At 39.3% G+C, this 17,835-nt stretch overlaps 1 protein-coding gene across 2 annotated transcripts in view; it reads right to left on the bottom strand.

The window, feature by feature from the left end:
- ND-42 (NADH dehydrogenase (ubiquinone) subunit ND-42) overlaps positions 1 to 17,835 on the bottom strand; it is a 96,403-nt gene that overhangs the window by 44,095 nt on the left and 34,473 nt on the right. For both annotated transcript variants that reach the window (XM_067126012.1, XM_067126013.1), the window contains exon 4: positions 6,536 to 6,779. In XM_067126012.1, the coding sequence (XP_066982113.1) occupies positions 6,536 to 6,779 (244 nt within the window). The remainder of the gene's footprint in view (positions 1 to 6,535; positions 6,780 to 17,835) is intronic.

Below are 17,835 nucleotides of genomic sequence, written 5' to 3'. Positions count from 1 at the left end.
TTTGGTAGCAAACACATTATACGCTATTCAAGACGAAGTACACACAGTATCATAATACATACAAGTCTCATATTCTATTGAAGACTGAGACTTGCAGATAAGAAACAAAATCATGTTACTGGTTCGGCAAAGAACACGTTTACAATTACCGGTAAAGGCAAAATCGTCAGTTAAACTATGCTGTCGGTAGTTAAACAATTGATTATGAGTTCTCTACTGTCGTGAAATATGACAAATTAAACAAAACAATCAAAAACTATCCTGAATGCTGTAAGCTTGAAGGCTTCCGAATTCGGCGATAAAACATCACCAAAATCTGGTCTCTGATCGGCAAATTTAAGAACAAAGCTGACAAAAAACCCTCTGTGTTGACTCGAGCATCGGCAAAAACGTAATGACGAATGTTTGCCGAGTAGTTCCTGATACTCTCATCAGTGGGCGAGACCAGTTACCTGCACTAAACTGAAGCGCTAACCCGCGAATTTTTTCATTTAAGCTGCCGAGGCAAGAGAAACTCTTAGCTAATGTAATTACTGGGTAAGTTGCATACATAAAATTCACCTACTTGTAGATTTTTTGTAGAGCATATCTTCAATATTTGCTCATTATTTTTATTTTATTTTTGTGACTAAATACATTTTTTATGATAAAAAAATTATTTACTAATTTTTAAATACTATTTTAATATTAATGAAAACAGCAAAATACAATCAAACCCTGAACTTATGCGAGGTTAGGTTCCGGAGCCCCTCGCGCAAGGTGAATTTTCGTCTAAGTTTGGCATGGTCTTTAAAAATGCTAATAAATATTTATTTCTAGAGTTTAATTACTAAATATCACCATAATCATGCTCCCAAAGTATTAAGCTAACTTTTAAATGAGCTAAAGTTAGTGTAATTTTATTTAAAATATAGCTTATTACCATTAAAAAAGAAATAAATGGTTGACATAAAAATTGAGTACTGCACAGTTTCATAATAGCGCATTTACAGTAGATGTGTACGTAAACTAATGTTACCCCTAATTCATGGGATGCCATTTTCTTTTTCACTTAGAGTAAAAGCCGTTTTCTTTGCATCACTAGGTAAACTTCATGCGTCACAGTCATAACAAAGGTACAATTCAATAAAATAACAAAAACATGTACATAATGTTTGTAGAAGGTAGTACATTGCAGGTAAAATTCAATCAATTTAAAATTATATACTGTACAGGTAATGACGTACAGACAAATAATAGTTGTAAAAATATGTCTGAGCACTGAGAGAGAGAGAGAGAGAGAGAGAGAGAGAGAGAGAGAGAGAGAGAGAGAGAGAGAGAGAGAGAGAGAGAGAGAGAGAGAGAACTGTTACTGTACTGCTTTTGTATCGTATTTATGCCTAAATATATAAATACAAATTTTCCATTCTGATTTTACACCTAAAAATACCAAAACTTATAAAATTAAACACACTTTCTGCAGGAGTATCATCTTTGAAAAGTGCAGTAACTTTGCAAATGGGTATCACATCTTGTAAAAGTACACCAACTGAACGTGCTGTAATTACATGCAAATACAGATTGCACCAGCACTTTTCTCCGTGGTTGCACCAGCACTTTTCTCTGTGGTTAACAAAGCAATTTTCAATGAATGACACTTATACAGCTCTTAGTTACATCTCTGATATTACATTAACGAATTCATTTTATCAAATGAGCATGACTGAACCTCATCTCAAGGTCATGTGAAGTCCTAGTGACAAAGACTTTGCGAATGGACATACTTGTATGATATTTACGTACAAAAATATAAATATAAATTTTCCATATCGATTTTACAGTTAAAAGCATCAAAACTTATAAATGTAATTAAACAAGCATTTTCTGCAGGGGTATCATCTTTGAAATGTGCAGTAACTTTGCAAATGGGTATCACATCTTGTAAAAGTACACTAACTGAATGTGCTGAAATCACCTTTGCATCATATTTATGCATGTACAAAAATAAAAATACATTTTTCATATAGATTTTACACATAAAAGCATGAAATGCATTTTTCATACAGATTTTACACATAAAAGCATGAAATACATTTTTCATACAGATTTTACACATAAAACCATGAAATGCATTTTCATACAGATTTTACACATAAAAGCATGAAATGCATTTTTCATGCAGATTTTACACAAAAGCATGAAATGCATTTTTCATACAGATTTTACACATAAAAGCATGAAAACTTGTAAATTACTTCAAAAATTAAACATAACCACTTCTGCAGGGTTTCTCGAGAATTTCTTGTGTCTGAAAAAATCGCTTATGCCAATTACTTAGGTTACAATGAAAATTCGTCTGTGTGAATTCGCGCAACATGAATCATGTAAGATCGAAATATTACTGTATCAATAAATTTTTTTTCTTAAAAACCATTTGCCAAACAATGTACCAATGTTACCCCTCTCTACGTTAAAAGAAAACAGTAAGGCTTGAATACTGTATGAAAGAAAATGTGAGTGCCTAAATATAAGGGTAACTTGATTTGTTTTTGCCTAGGTAAGAGTAACAGTTGTAGGAGTGTGCATGTGTAGCTGTAAGCCATATATTTTTAAGGATAATGTTGTAAGATGACTTTGAAATGATATTAAAGTGTTTTTGGATGACAGTTTGAGGTATACAGTATTTGGTTCTGGTACTATTAAAAATGTTATTTTCATGATAAAATTAAGTTTCATACATATTTACCAAGTAATTACATAGCTATAGTTCTTACTCGCTCGGCAGCCTTTATTTAAAAAATCACTGTAGCGCTTTGATAGTTTAGTGTAGGTGACAACCCCTGCCCACCGAGAGCACTGGAAACAAGTTATCAGAAAACCTCATTCTGTTTGTGCCCTTATGTCTGTGAGAGGGGAGGAAGGGAGGGTTCCAATCCGTAATTACTTGGTAAGTATATACAAAAATGGTATTTTTATGATAAAATTAGATTTCATATATACTTGCCAAGTAATGACATAGCTATACTTTCTACTTGCGCGGCAGCTAAAATTTGAAGTTCGTGGTAGCGATTCTATTGTTTTTGTGTAGGTGACTAGCCTGCCCACTACTGGGGAACAATAGGAACAACCAAGCAGAAGAGTTCACTTCTTTTATGCTCAATGTCCATGAGAGGGGAGGAAAGAGGGCCCTGATCTGTAATTACTTGGTAAGTATATATGAAACTTAACTTTATCATAAAAATACCATTTTCATGTAAGTAACTTACCAAGTAATTACATAGCTGAATCCCACATTGATAGGAGGGGATATATGGACATTTTATGCTCCAAAAACAGTCCGGTATATAGATGAATTTCAAACAAGTTCTTCACATGGTCAAAGTTTACACTAAAATCTAAACCAATATGGTCAATAGTAACAAAAATGCATTGCATGTACCAAGGCCTTTAAGAAATCCAAACTGTAATGGTGGTAGCAGGCTGTCATCTTCAACCAAGATGCTTAGAGAGCGCCTTCTCAAAAACCTCAGATAAAACAAGTAACTGAAATCAGCCTGTATTCTGAGGTGCACAAGGGCAGATTTAGTCCCTTTTCTGGAGGTATTTATTGAATCCATGTATATATATGTTATAGTTCTCTTTTCCTGTTGCTACCAGCCACACAGGAGGTTTGGTATGCCTTGTTGGTATGTTCTATTAGTTCTGATATCTGCAGCCTATTCAGAAGGTATATAAACATCCATTTTTCTAGGAGTTTTGTCAGTCAAGTTCCTCTTACAGCAAATAGCATATTTGTAGTGTCAATATTGCAGTTTACTTTGAAAGCATCTTTATGCTTCTTGCAAGTAACCCAAGCTTCCCATTTCATTCCAACAAGGTGCCAAATGTATTTAATGTAGTCGAGATGGTTTCATAGTTGCATTCAAATGGTATAGTCTCAATATGCAATACTCTAAAATCTTTAACATTCATTGATTTGATATTACTGAGTTGTATTAATGATTTATTCTGGGATGAGTCATTTGCATACTCCTTTGTAGAGCCAAAGCAGAGGACCGTACCTATGACTGTCAGGTAGAGGATCAAATGGTGGATTGGGAGGAACAGGGGGAATAGGAGAAGGACCTGGAAGTTTGATTTCTGCCTCAAAATTCATTTTTCATTTAGTTGTAGCCATGCTTAAGAATTAGGCAATTAGGTGTGCATGGAAAAAGATACCATTGCCTCCCAATGCTTTTGGAAGAAAAAGAAGTCCCTACATGCTGGGCCTTTGAAGTAAGCAAAGGATTTTGACAACCTGGCATATTTTGTACTCTGGAAGAGGAGAAGAGTGTCAGCAACCTGGCTCCTCCCCCACAATGCACATCCAAAAGCCATTAAGCTTTTGGCCTGCAAAGTGAGTAGGGACCCGCACAAAAAAAAGGCACCGGCATTCCAATCTCTAAGGGCAGGTCCTTTTCAAGTATTATTTAATTATTTGCACCATGAATAAGAGCATCTTTTCTAGGTCACCATCAAGTAAGTCTAGGAGAGAAGGAACCGAGAAAATCCTGAATCTTTTATCAGGAGCTCATGGGTTCTGTTGTCACCAAACCTCAGGGATGAAGGTCAACCTGGAGAGTCAAGGTGATCTGAGTACCACTGGACTTGTGGCCACAAGGCAGCCAACAGGGTTATCCAGAGACTGGGGGTGATGAGCAATCAGTTGATCACCTTGCAATCAAATTGAAAGGTCACAAGGCACAGACATCCAAAGTGTCACCACTCCTTTGTCTAAGCATGTGGTCCAAAGATCTTGCACGTCGAATAAACAGGTTGCACGTGCCCTACCTTATGTGTGTGAACTTAAAAGAGGCAAGGAAGCATCTTTTCTTGAGCAACAACACACTTAGTCGCCAGACTAAGAAAGGGCAGAACAAGCAGGATGCACAGACTGATCCACTGATAGCCTTGAAAGATCAAGTTTGGAAAAGCCAACAGTAATCCTGTTGGCTACATGGGTAGGTGCATGAGCACCTCCCAAGCCAGAGGCTCAATGATAATGCACCAGTGACCCTTCCTCTCTCATATCTCATTGGTCCTCAACACTGAAGGGAAGGTCAAGGCAGAAACCAAAGTACTGCCACTACACCAGCTCCTGACAGCATCAGCAGGTGAAGGAGAGAGCTCCTTCTTCCCCCCTAAGTTAAAGATCAGCTACCAGGAATGTTTAATGTAGGCTACATATTCTACTCATACTGCTAGAAAGATGTACAAGAACAGGAATATTCTCCTCCAAAGAGTGTATGTGACAGAACTCCTTCACCACTTGAGTACTCTGCCCCCCCCGCCCCACCACCTCAACAAGGACGACTACCTGTAGACAGTTTAACAGGAATGGAAAAGGGAGAGAGCTCAAGAACATGAAGGCTATGGTAGTGTCACCAGGGGTGAGTTCCCCAAAACTGACCCCAGCAAATGCTTCTCGTCCTTCTTTTCCTCCTATCAAACTTCCACAGATGAGGCCAGTGAATGCTTCTCATCCTTCTTCCTCCTCCTAAGAAACTTCTCCCACTAAAAAGAAACCAAGCCAACACACTCCTTGCAGGTGGAAGCACAAGTGCATACCTTCCCAAAGAAAAAAGACAAATAACAAATACATATACAGTAACTCCAATAGAAATCATATAAACAGATCATAAGTTCCCCATAAGACTCAATGGCAATAACAGGTTCAGACTGAGATATTGAAAAATACTACTTTTTTCATTTATTTTATGAAAAATTAATTATATGACTTCCATGTAATTCTTAACTCTGACAGCTCTGATACACAACTGCCTTCTTTCTCTCTCTCTCTCTCTCTCTCTCTCTCTCTCTCTCTCTCTCTCTCTCTCTCTCTCTCTCTCTCTCTCTCTCTCTCCACCAGGGTTTATTTTTTATAAAAAAACCAGAAAAGAGAAACCAGAGAGAGAGAGAGAGAAAAAGAAGAGAGAAAAGAGAGAGAGATTAGAGAGAGAGAGTACATATGCAAACATATAATGACTGAATAATTGTCACACCAAATTATATTAAGTACTACATTACTGTATTGCATTAGTGTCAATATAACTACTGTACCAGAGAGAAAGAATGTTGCAGTAAGTGCAGTGTTTTGTTATTTGTTAAAATACACACACACACTGTATTTTTCATATTTTATAAGCATACCTAGTGAGCATGCTATAATTTTGTTTACAGCATATTTATCTGAATCTGAATTATATTCACAAAATATTTCTCTGAATTTAAGTAAGTAAATTAATACCATATTTTATATCAAATGAAAATTACAAAATACCAGTTACGATACGCTATTAATTACTTATATGGAATTGCTGTACACTGTAAGCTAAGAAAAGTTGCTCCAGGGTACTGTACTATGTTGGCTATATGCCAGTCTTTGTTACTTGATGGATTTCATTACTCACTGAGTGAGACAGACCCCTCCCCCAACTGTCAGTATAGTAAAATTGAAACTCAGGAAAACACCCTAGTGTATGCACTGAAAATACAAAACCACATTAAATTTTCATACCTGTACTCAGTAAATGGCCAAGGGCATCAAGGTACTGATTCAACCTAAGTTTGAGCATGTCAAACTGGAAGGCAGCAACACGTCGATGATTTGGGTTCCCAAGAAAATCCCTCTCATCAAAACTTTTGCAAGTGTCTGGTACCAGGGGATCAAGCTGCCGTAAGTCGTACCCATAGCTGTTGATATACACCATATCCATGTTGGCTTGAGGGATATAATGCATATCTAATTCTTCCGCCAATTCCTGCAACACAATAAGCATTAATGAATCATCTCAAGGTTTGTAACTATTGACATGAATATAACACAATTTAAATTTCCAGTATATTCAGCTCAACAATGCAGTTCAAATATGTATAAAAATTACAAACAAGCCTAAACTCCTGGAAATGATAAATACATTTTGTATATTAAAAAAGACAGGGGTACTGTTCCACATAACTTTTACTGTTTATCTGTGAAAAAGACAATGTTCAGCATATTACTCTAACTTCTAACCCTTGGTTCTGGATCTGAGCAGCAACTGTGTACCAGTTACCACTTGCCACTTCAAAATCCTTCTGTCCACTTACTCTAATCTACCCAACTGTAAATTTTTTGGTTTATTTAAGGTGAAACAAAAGGTGAAATTGCACCAATCTTTCCACATGTGAAAAAAAATTCATGCAATGGTCTTTCAGTAATCTGGATTCTTCATCTTTTCAAGGATTTCTATTTAAGGTGTGGTCATGTTAGAGGCCTTTAGCATACACACTTGGGTAAGCTCTATGAGACTGGTAGTTGCCAGGGTCTATCACACACCCTTTTCAGGTGGAACCACTTCTTACTGCAGCAAATCATGTCAACTCAAGAGTGGGGCCACTACAGTATACCTTCTGATGGGACATACTTAGAGTGAACCTGCAACCTATCAAGAAAGATTACAGATTCTATGCCAGCCAAATGATGACCTAGAGGTAGCTGATTACAAGGTTATCTTTATTTTGTTCTTAAGCAAAGATTTGTGACCTGATACAGCTTTTCACAATTCCTGTAAGTGATATGATGATGAAAAGACCAATGCATTTAAATTTTGCTCACATGAGAATCATCATCACTGCCTCCAGTGAACTCATGATGCAAAGGGCATTTGTGAAATGATGCAACTCACATCTTTCTTGAGCTTCAACTTTTGCAAAACTCTACCCATCTTCAGCCTCATTTCTCACAGACCTGGGTTTTCCAACACTTCTGGTGCTCACAGCACCCAGCTGACACTATCATGTAGTACTATTATCCTATGGGTTGTGCAAAGGACTTGTCCATCTCCCTTTCATCATTATCTCATCTACACATGGCACTTGCATAATTTCCCTTATGGTATCATTTCTAATTCTGTCACCTGACTCCCAATACTGTATTCCTCTTAAAGCATTATTCTCAAACCAACAAAATCTTTTAGTTTCATTTTCATACCAAGATTCATTCTCTCCAATTAATTCCATTTTAGCACAAATCACACCAGAACCAAGTTTCTCACCCGAGCTAAAGCGAAACACAATCTCATAAAAAACAATAGCAACTTGTACTGATAGCATATGCAGTTTGCTTGTTCTCGTAAATACTGTACTGGGAAAGAAATTTTTTACACCACAAGCCTGAAAATCTTTTTCTGGCACACTGTGATGTTCCATCAAACTCTTGACAATTAAAAGTTAAGACATATTCTGGTGGTCAAGTATTACTTTACAGGGGGTGTAACTACTTTGGGTTAAAAAAAAAAATAAAAATTTTAAAAGACCGCTAAATTCATCCTAAAGCATACAAGAATCCATTATGACACACACTAGAAACTGCGTTGTTAGATCAGTGTATGCAAGGTCTAGAGAATACAAGGTCTTCTCACGCCGCAGGATTAACGGGTTGGGAGATGGGAGTTAAGAAGCGGACGCCACGCTGGTCTACTTGCTTTCACCTCTGCCCAAGCTCTGTACTAATGGGAAAACTTTTCTCCTGTTTCCTCGTTGTCTCTTTTTAATATTAAAAATTATGATTCATTCTTTTTCGGGAAACAAAGCACATGTTGACCATATTCATTTCTATACGTGTATTCATCCAAATAATTACAACTGGAACTTAAAAAGGAAAAAAACATTTTTTCACTCTAATATACAACTCACACTCAAATACACATATACGAGTACATGTATACATAAGGTTAACAATTATACAATTATGTGACCAACTTTTTCGTTATGTTTACAATGATAACAAATAAATATCTTTTCCATCGATTTTAAATGCTCCAAAAATTCGGGTCGAGGTTTCATTAGCTTCTCATTTGTTCTACTTATAGTGCCGATCCTTGTGCCATCTCCTTCGGTTCTTTAGTTCCTAGAAAGTCATACTCAGGAAACTTACGGGCTACAAACCACCCACATATTGCATGCCTCCTTCTTCAGTTTTGTCTTCATTGTCATCCTGCAATTCCTCCATTGGCAAACGAAACAAAATTGCCGATAAGCTTAACGCTTTCTGAAGAGATGTTTCTTCAGCCTCGTAAGAAGTGCTTTCTTTAGTTATCAAGTTAGAAAATGAGACCTCAGTCATATTATCGCTAATACAATTTTCAACATTGTATTTGGCGCCTCAAGAGTTCTCTCTTTTCCCAGGAGATGGGCTCAAACTCGGTGCTTAAATTCAACAGGTGATGTGTGCTGATGACATGCACCCATTTACCGTATACAGCCAAAAAAGTGTTCCAGTCCATCCCGATTCAACCTATGATCAAGATGTATGATATTGCAAAATTTCACTTAACATCCCTGGCAAGTTCGTTAGAGATTTGCAAGATATCACAAGGCCTTTTTGGAAAGGGTAAAGTCCTTTTCCTCCCAGACTTTTCATTGTTCTGGATAGGTGTATCATGTCTTGCAATGTTTTGTTTTGGTTTCTAAGATTAGCTCGTAAGCATTCCGTGTTGATTTGGTTTCTAAGATTAGCCCGTAAGCATTCCGTGAAGACTTTCTATCGAAAGGCACTCCAGAACTGAATAAATCAAACCACTTATCAACAAGGCAAATTAACTGGACTGCACTCTCCCAGTGCCTATCCACAATCAGACCTTTTTCTCCGAAGTGTTTGAGAGTTTTGTGAGTGGCAGAGTAACTGTAACGCTAATTTCACTGTCGCACCCTCCATACCTGTAAACACTTGAATGCTTTTCAAATAGTTTTCGAGTTGTCATTAGATCACCTTTACTTTTCTTAATTAGTTCCCTGACTCAATGTAAGCAGTCCTACAGTCCGATAACCTAGATCCATGGTCTGAGAAAGTGAAGTGTTTCTGATGAGTTTTATCAAGTGAGGGGCATCGACAAATACTTTCCTGCAATAATCCAGGGATTAACAATGTTGGATTAGCCTAGTTCGCCATTGCCTACAGAATTCCATAACCTTATATTTGTTGCCCCAAGTCATGAACCATACCAACTATAGGAAATCCAGCTCGCTATCTTAATGGTGAATTAAAATAGGAGAATTTTAGTTATATCGGTGTCGAAATTACAATGAATAAGCGGTTTCCAAGGTCTGACCTTTACACATTGCACTTTTGAGCTAGGTTCATATAAAAGCATCTGTGCCTTTATCATAACGCCATCTTTTGCGACACTACACTTTTCGTTCATAGGAAATCTATGAAGAATTAGATCCCTATTTTTTTCCTATTTTCAAAGTACCCGTTTAGTGCACATGATTTGGCTCATCACTTAAACTGTCTAAATTGCAGCAAGAAAGAAAAAAATATAAGGCCGCTATTACGGACAATATCAATACCAAATATGTGGAAGCAAGGCCTACAGTGTTTGTTTGTAAACGAACTGATCAGTCAGAGATTACTAAGAACCGTGAGTAGACCGTGTGACGTCACAACCTCTACCTGCGCATTAGATCCCAATTTTGGGTCAGCCGTGAAAGACCTTGTATTCTCTAGACCTTGAGTGTATGTGCTGTTGAGGCCCCTAGGGTACCAAGGGTATAAGGTGCAATTGGCCAGCATAGTGGAAACTGACCCTATTTACCAAACCATAATGCTCATTTTACATGGTAAAAATAAGTGATCACAGTATGGAATCAGCACTTTGGCAACTCTGGTTGCTATGGTGACAATTGTAGGAGCACATGCAGTTACTCAGGACGATGATATTTTCATAATAAAAGTAAGTTTCGTATATATTTACCAAATAATTTGCATAGCTAAGGTTTCTACTCACACGGCAGCCTTTTTTTTAAAATTCGCGGTAGCGTTCTGCTGTTTTGTGTGAAGGTGACAGGCTCCGCCCACTATTGGCACACTCGGGGAAACAACCAGCCAGTTGGTTCAATTGTGTTTGTGCCCTTATGTCCATAAGAGGGGAGGAGGGTGGGCTCCGATTATGTAATTACTTGGTAAGTATATATGAAACTTAATTTTATGAAAATATCATCTTTATATAAGAAACTTATCAAGTAATTACATCGCTGAATCCCACATTGAATGGAGGTGGGATACATGGACATATTCTACTCCACAACATTAAAGCATGGTAATGACTTTGAAACAGAAAATTTGGCCGGCATTGATACAAGGCTTGTTGTTTCCTTACCTGGTAAGAGCTACTGCAGGCGAATACTGCCTTTGGTTGGTGCTAACTTAACCTGTAGTGGTGGTTGAGCCGTGGGTCGCCTCTACTTCAGTGGAAGCTTTGCAGCAGAGGATAGGCCTGATGGCTAGCAAAGCATATAAAAGTGCCCTTGCCCTGGGCGCAGTACCAAATTAAAAGAGACAATGTTGTCACCTACTCTGAACACACCACAATCCATCCACTGAGACTGGTGGGTACTCCAGGTACATTGTACCCCCAGGCTCCCCAACAGCTCGAAACCCTATACAATACCAAGACGAAAGGATAGTAGGAGAAAAAATATATAAAAAATTTTCTTAAACACCCTTTTATTAAAATGCGCTTAAAAGTGAAAAATAATTTTTTGAGACACCCACCAGGATTTTCTTACAATTAATCATGTCTACAAAAATAAAAGCGTGGGTGCCAAACATGGAAGGAAATGCTACAGAAGAAATACAGTAAACCCCCCAGTATTCGCATCCTCACGATTCACAGACTCACGTATTGGCGGATTTCTCTGTGGAACGTATCTACCCACTATTAGCGGAAAATTCGCCCATTCGCGGTATTTTTCACAGAGAAATATTCACTAATTACTGTATTTTCATATCATTTTCATGACTAAATGCACTTTTTGTGATATAACTATTAAAATACTCGGGTACTGTATAAGCATTTTCTTTGGGATGTTTTTTGTGTTTGAACTACAGTATCAAAATAGGCAATTCCAAGTGTTTTTAGAGGGGTTTTAAGTATTCGTGGATTTTAGCTATTCACAGGGGGTGCAGTACACATCCCCCACAAATACGGGGGTTTACTGTATTTCGCTTCCATAATCAATGATAGACAGCACTGTTGCTTTATACAGTACAGTAAGGGTATGTCTATCGGTTCCCCAAGCAGTGTTTCATAGTTTTTTAATTAGGTTTAATGCTCTTACATTTTGATTTTATGTGTTATGTGGGCTTTCCAGTTCAAGTGAGTATCAAATACTAATCCTCAAAATTTTGCTGTTTGGCCAATTGGTATGGAATGATTTCTGATTTTTAAATCTATTTCTTCACCTTTTTTCCACTTCTTATTTTTATAAAACATTACTGCTCGAGCCTACAGATGAGGCCCGTTCATTTTTATTATAGTTTTATTAATGATTCGCTCTGCATGTTGTATGCAAGACGCTGAGTAATATATGGCAAAATCATCCATGTGCAAGTTACTTTTAATTCCAATAAGTAGATTATTACTGATATCATTTATTGCTAAAGTAAACAGTGTGCCACTAAGGACGCTTCCTTGTGGAACACCATTTTCAAGTGGAAATGTACTTTACATCATCAATTTTCACTTGAAAAGTGCGATTTGTTAGAAAGTCTCGGATATACCAAGGTAAATGTCCACAGATGCTGTTTTTATGTACTGTTTTTAATATTGCATATCTCCATGTAGTATCATAAGCCTTTTCAATGTCAAAAAAGACGGCTATAGTAATTTGTTTTCATTCAAATCCTCTTCATATGTTATCTTTCACGTTAGACATAGAATCCAGTGTAGATCTGTTACTTCTTCTTCTTCTTTCCCACCGTTATCCCTACGTTAAGGGGTCGGCTGCCTGATGTGCCTTCTCCACTGCCTTCTATCAAAGGAATCATCCTCCACCAAACCTCTTCTCTTCATATCTTCCTTCACTTTATCTCGCCATCTAATTCTCTGTCTCCCTCTCGATCTTCTTCCTCTAACAGGTTCTTCCCAAGCCCTCTTCACTCCCTCCTCATCATCCATCCTTAACACATGCCCATACCACCTCAATCGTGGCTCTCTTATCACCTTTGTTATCTTGACTAAGCCTGCTCTTCTCATTTCTTCATTTTCCAATCTCTCAAACAGCAATATTCCCATAATCCACCTCAACATTCTCATCTCTGTTCTCTCAAGCTTTACTTCCTCTTTTCTTCTTGGAGCCCATGTTTCTGATCATACATTAATGCTGGTCTTATCATTGTGCTATAGATCTTGACTTTTAGCTTGATCGGCATTTTCTTATCACATACAACTCCAGCTACATCTCTCCACTTCCCCCAAGCCGCTTTCATCCTACTGTCCACTTCCGCCTCACATCCTCCCTCTTGGCTTATAGTAGATCTTAAGTATTTAAATTTTTCCACCTGTTTTATAATTGAGCCTCTTCTTTCTTGTACTATTATTGTCTCTATCTTCCCTACTGCTCACCAAAACCTCTGTTTTATTCACATTCACCCTTAAGTCACCCTTCTCTAAAGACTCCTGCCACTCTCCAACCCTTCTCTGTAGGTCCTCCTCATCTTCAGCAGTAATCACCAGATCATCTCTTCACTCAACACATCCATGACCAGTACAAACAAAAATGGGCTTAATGCTGACCCCTGGTGTAATCCAACAATAACTTCAAAAGTTTTCTGTTTCCCCAACTGATGTTATTACTTTTGTGCTTGTTCTCTGATATATCATCTCGACCAGCTTAACCAACTTTTCTGGGGCTTTCCTCCTCCTTAAACACCAAAATATCACTTCTCTTGGGATTCTACTGTATGCTTTCTTTAGGTCTATAAATGCACAATAAAGCTCCTGGTTCCCCTCTGCCCTCTTTTCCTGTAGCCGTCTATGAAGATGGCATCCACCGTCCCTCTTCCTCTAATGAATCCATACTGCTGTTTCACAATCTTTACAATTTCTCTGAATCTATCATCCAGTACCCTCTCTAAAATTTTCAATCGATGCTCTGTTAGTTTAATTCTTCTGCTGGTACATATACTATTAGACTCTCCTCCCAATCCCTTGGCATTTCCTCCTCTTCCCATATTGTTTTTAATAAATCCAGCATCCATTTCTCCACCTCTGTACCTAGTAATTTGATAATTTCAATTTGGAACTCTGATGGACCTGGTGCTTTACCATTCTTCATTTTACTTAATTCTATCTTCACTTCTCTACCCTGTATCTCCATCACTGGTCCCTCCACCCTCTGTGCTTCCCCCATCTCCTCTCTCATTTTCAGTATTTAAAAGTTGTTCAAAATACTCTCTCCATCTCTTCCTAATGTCTTCATCCCTATACAATATATTTCTATCTCTATCCTTGATGACACCCAATGTACCCAAATCCTGTCTCTGCCTTTTCCTCATGTTTAAAATCTTATAGATATCCTTTTCTCCTCCTCCAGTTCCTAGCCTTTCATTCAACTGTTCTGCCGCCCTTCCAATAGCCATACCTACCCTCCTCCTCGCATCTCTTTCCTCTTCTCTGTACCGTTCCTCTGCACCCTGTGCATCCTTACTTTCCGGTCCTTAAATGATTTTGATTTTCTTTTAATTGAGGCGCCTAACGGCAGAGTGTCTCAAGCGCCAAAAACTACAATTGGAGAAAAATGCAGTCAAAGTTTGGCTACTTTCAGAATGCAATATCTCAGCATTTAAATGAGGTCTTTGTTTTATTTATCATTCTGGATAATTTCACGACACTGGGGTTTGTTTTAAAATAAAATAAAAAAGGTTATTGTGTCTGCTTTCAAACCATCATTGTAAAATAGCCAAGAGTTTAATGCATGCCGAAGATAAAGCGATGACTGCATTCATCTTGAAATCAATCTTATACTCGGTACACTGAATCCCATAAAAACACACACCAATGCCTCTGTAACCCCTCTAGGACCCCAAAGATATTATCTTTGTTTTATTTATCATTCTGGATAATTTCCTTGATTATCTTAATCTTACATGAATAACTAGGTGATTTTGTTCACTTCAAAAAAGACCTAAAACGGTAATGCTTTACACAATAAAAAAGCAGCAGAAAGATAATAAGATATTTTAATTAGAATACTCTGAGGCTGATACAGTCGTCACACCTGCAAAACAATAATAATTGCCATCAATAATGGCTAAAATACATTTTGATTGGAAAACACGTAAGCGCCAATTACTTCAGGCGAGAATCAGACGTCATAGTCCAGTAAACCATTACCCACGTCATTCTCATGAGGAGTATCTTGAAGGGTGTCTGGAGTAGCAGTGAGGGTATCTTGATCACAAAATAACAATTTTTAAAAGTAAATTGTATTTTTCCTAACTATACAAACCCGAGGTCCTTTACATTAGGGATTACTTTCAGGAGTAGGCTGGAAACGGCCGTTAAACTCTTGAGCAAGGTGGTTAGGCAGTAACTACCTCCAGGTAGGCAGGGATACCCACCTGTCCGGATGTAAACATTCCAGTTTGCCTTTCGGCCCAGGTACAGATTGAGGGGTGGCATGAGGTGGGCATAAAGTGTAAAGGACCTCGGGTTTGTATAGTTAGGAAAAATACAATTTACTTTTAAAAATTGTTATTTGTTCCGACACAATATACAAACCCTCGGTCCTTTACATTAGGAGACTCACTGATTGGAGGAGGAATCTGATAAAGTCTCTGAACTGACTGGAGTTCACCACCTTGTCTTCCCTTCCTGGCTGTGAGAGCGAGGAAGGAAAAACTACCTCTGACAAAAGATCGGGTTGTAAGAAACGCAGGATCAGTTGTCAGACTTCTGAGTCCTTTGCATGAAAGAGGAAACGTCAGTTCATGCAAAGTAGGCTAGGAAGAATTTGGCGTCGGATGACAATAAGACAAATACAAGCATTGGGTTTGTCTCATAGTCATGGTCTCCTTCCTCCCCTTGCAAGAGGAAGGAGTGGGGTTACTTCTATTAACCTGAGCGGAAATAGAACGGGCTCCGTTATGTGCTTATCTGCCTTGACTGCCCGGTCCAGCTTGTAACGGCATGTCCGCTCCTGCCCGTGGGAAGAGAGCCAGGATGGGGAGAAAGAAGAGAGGCCAGTCACTCAACATTCATTCTCCCAATCACAACCGTACAACATAGGCGAGATGCAGCCTGTCCCGTTAGGGGAGCTGGATAAGCTACACAACTTGTTGAGCAGCCACCACAGGACCCAAGGAAAAAGTGTCCAAGGACTTGTGTGCAACATCCTGGAGGTAGAAGGAGGTGAAGGTAGTCTGTTGGGACCACACACCGCCCTTCAGCACCTGTGGTACTGACATATTCTTCGAATGCGAGGGATGGACCAAGCCATCGACTTTGTGAGCTCTCGGGTGAAAGGTACTGGTATTTTGTCGTCAGCTGCCAAGTACCTCCTTTGATCGCTTCATTTAAGTCAGGAGGAAGATGTGTCATTAGACACTTCTTCCTTGGGAGAGACAGTACTAGCGAAAACGTTGACGATATCCAGGTTAGGAATGTCAGACCTTTCGAAAAGTACCACAGCTCCCAATAGGACAAAGTAACGAATGATCTGGATCATCGATACAAAGTCCAAGGAGGAGGGAACAAGAAGGACTCGAACCCGACAGTCGATGCCAATGGATTCGAGTCCACCTCGACATCCGAGAAGGAGTCATGATCCCCATCCCTGTTCTTCCATCTTCTACGAAGGCCAGGGTAAGATGAGAGAGGGACCTAAGAGGGCATATCTCTATCCGACTACTCGTGGGGCGAGTGCAGAGCACGGACAGGAACCCTAAATGAGAGTCGCATGCCACCCAGGAAACAGTTCCCTGGGAGAGCGTGACTGAAGAAGCTTCTCGTCCGTAGCTAACTCTCGACTGAGGAGACGAAGGCTACTTCAGATAGAAGACTAGGTTGCAAGGCCCTACATTCTTCACAAATGAAAGGGAGAGAACCAGCCCTCGGCAGAGAAGACGAGGAAGTCCAGACTTGACGAGTGACTCTGACCCAAGAAGAAGTTCCGACAACGACACCACCAGCGAAGACGGATCCAGTCCCTGGGACAGTGTTGCAGAGGACTTCAAGGGATATCCAACTATATCCGTTGCCGCTTGGCGAGAAAGCCTGTGCTTGCAAGGAAGGCTGGAAAGTCTCCCAGTCCTGAACACACAGGGATGTACTGCCTGAAGAACCGCTTCTTGTGTAGCTGCACAGGAGGATGGGTCAACCGGAATTCTTCTCGATGCCTCGGCAATCAGGTCGGATGAAGGCGAAGTCTTCAAGTATTTGTCTGTAACTCGGGGTGAGCAATGTTCGTGAACCCTAGCGAAACAGGACAAATACGGAGGAAAAAAAAGTCGATATCGAGTTTTCACCAAAAGACAACATGCCTCAACAGAGCGGCCCTGGTCTGGTATGAGGGAGCGAGAAAACACTACCGACTTGTGTGCAGGAGGCAACAGAAGGACGGTAGGGATTTCTCAGTCCAGCAGTCTCTGCATGAATCTTCGTGAAGAAAGAGTGAGCAGCATGTTCCGTCCCGATCACTCAAAACCCGAGGCCAGGCTTGCCTACCAATACATCCCCACCAGGAATGCATCTGGTTAATTGAGCTGTCGAGTGTGCAATAGAACAACACTTTCGAGTACCTTCAAATGTCGAGATAAAACAGGAGGAAAAAACGATTGCCTCCTGTTTGTCGACAAAATGCCACTCCTGTGGTTTTGTTGTTCAACAAAACCAGTGAGTGCATAAAACCCATCCTGAGTTCTCGGATAGCCAAAGGCTGCCCTGAGCCCAGGGCGGTGACGAGAAGGTACTAATCGTCTCGGTCACACAAATTCAAGACAAGGTCTTACCAGTGTGCGCCTATTCCTCAATCTGTGAATCCGTAAGTAGACAC

This window comes from Macrobrachium rosenbergii, chromosome 23 (assembly GCF_040412425.1).
Source record: "Macrobrachium rosenbergii isolate ZJJX-2024 chromosome 23, ASM4041242v1, whole genome shotgun sequence".
NCBI lineage: Eukaryota > Metazoa > Arthropoda > Malacostraca > Decapoda > Palaemonidae > Macrobrachium > Macrobrachium rosenbergii.
The sequence above is the reverse complement of the archived record's forward strand: the minus strand, read 5'-3'. Positions and strand labels throughout refer to the sequence as shown.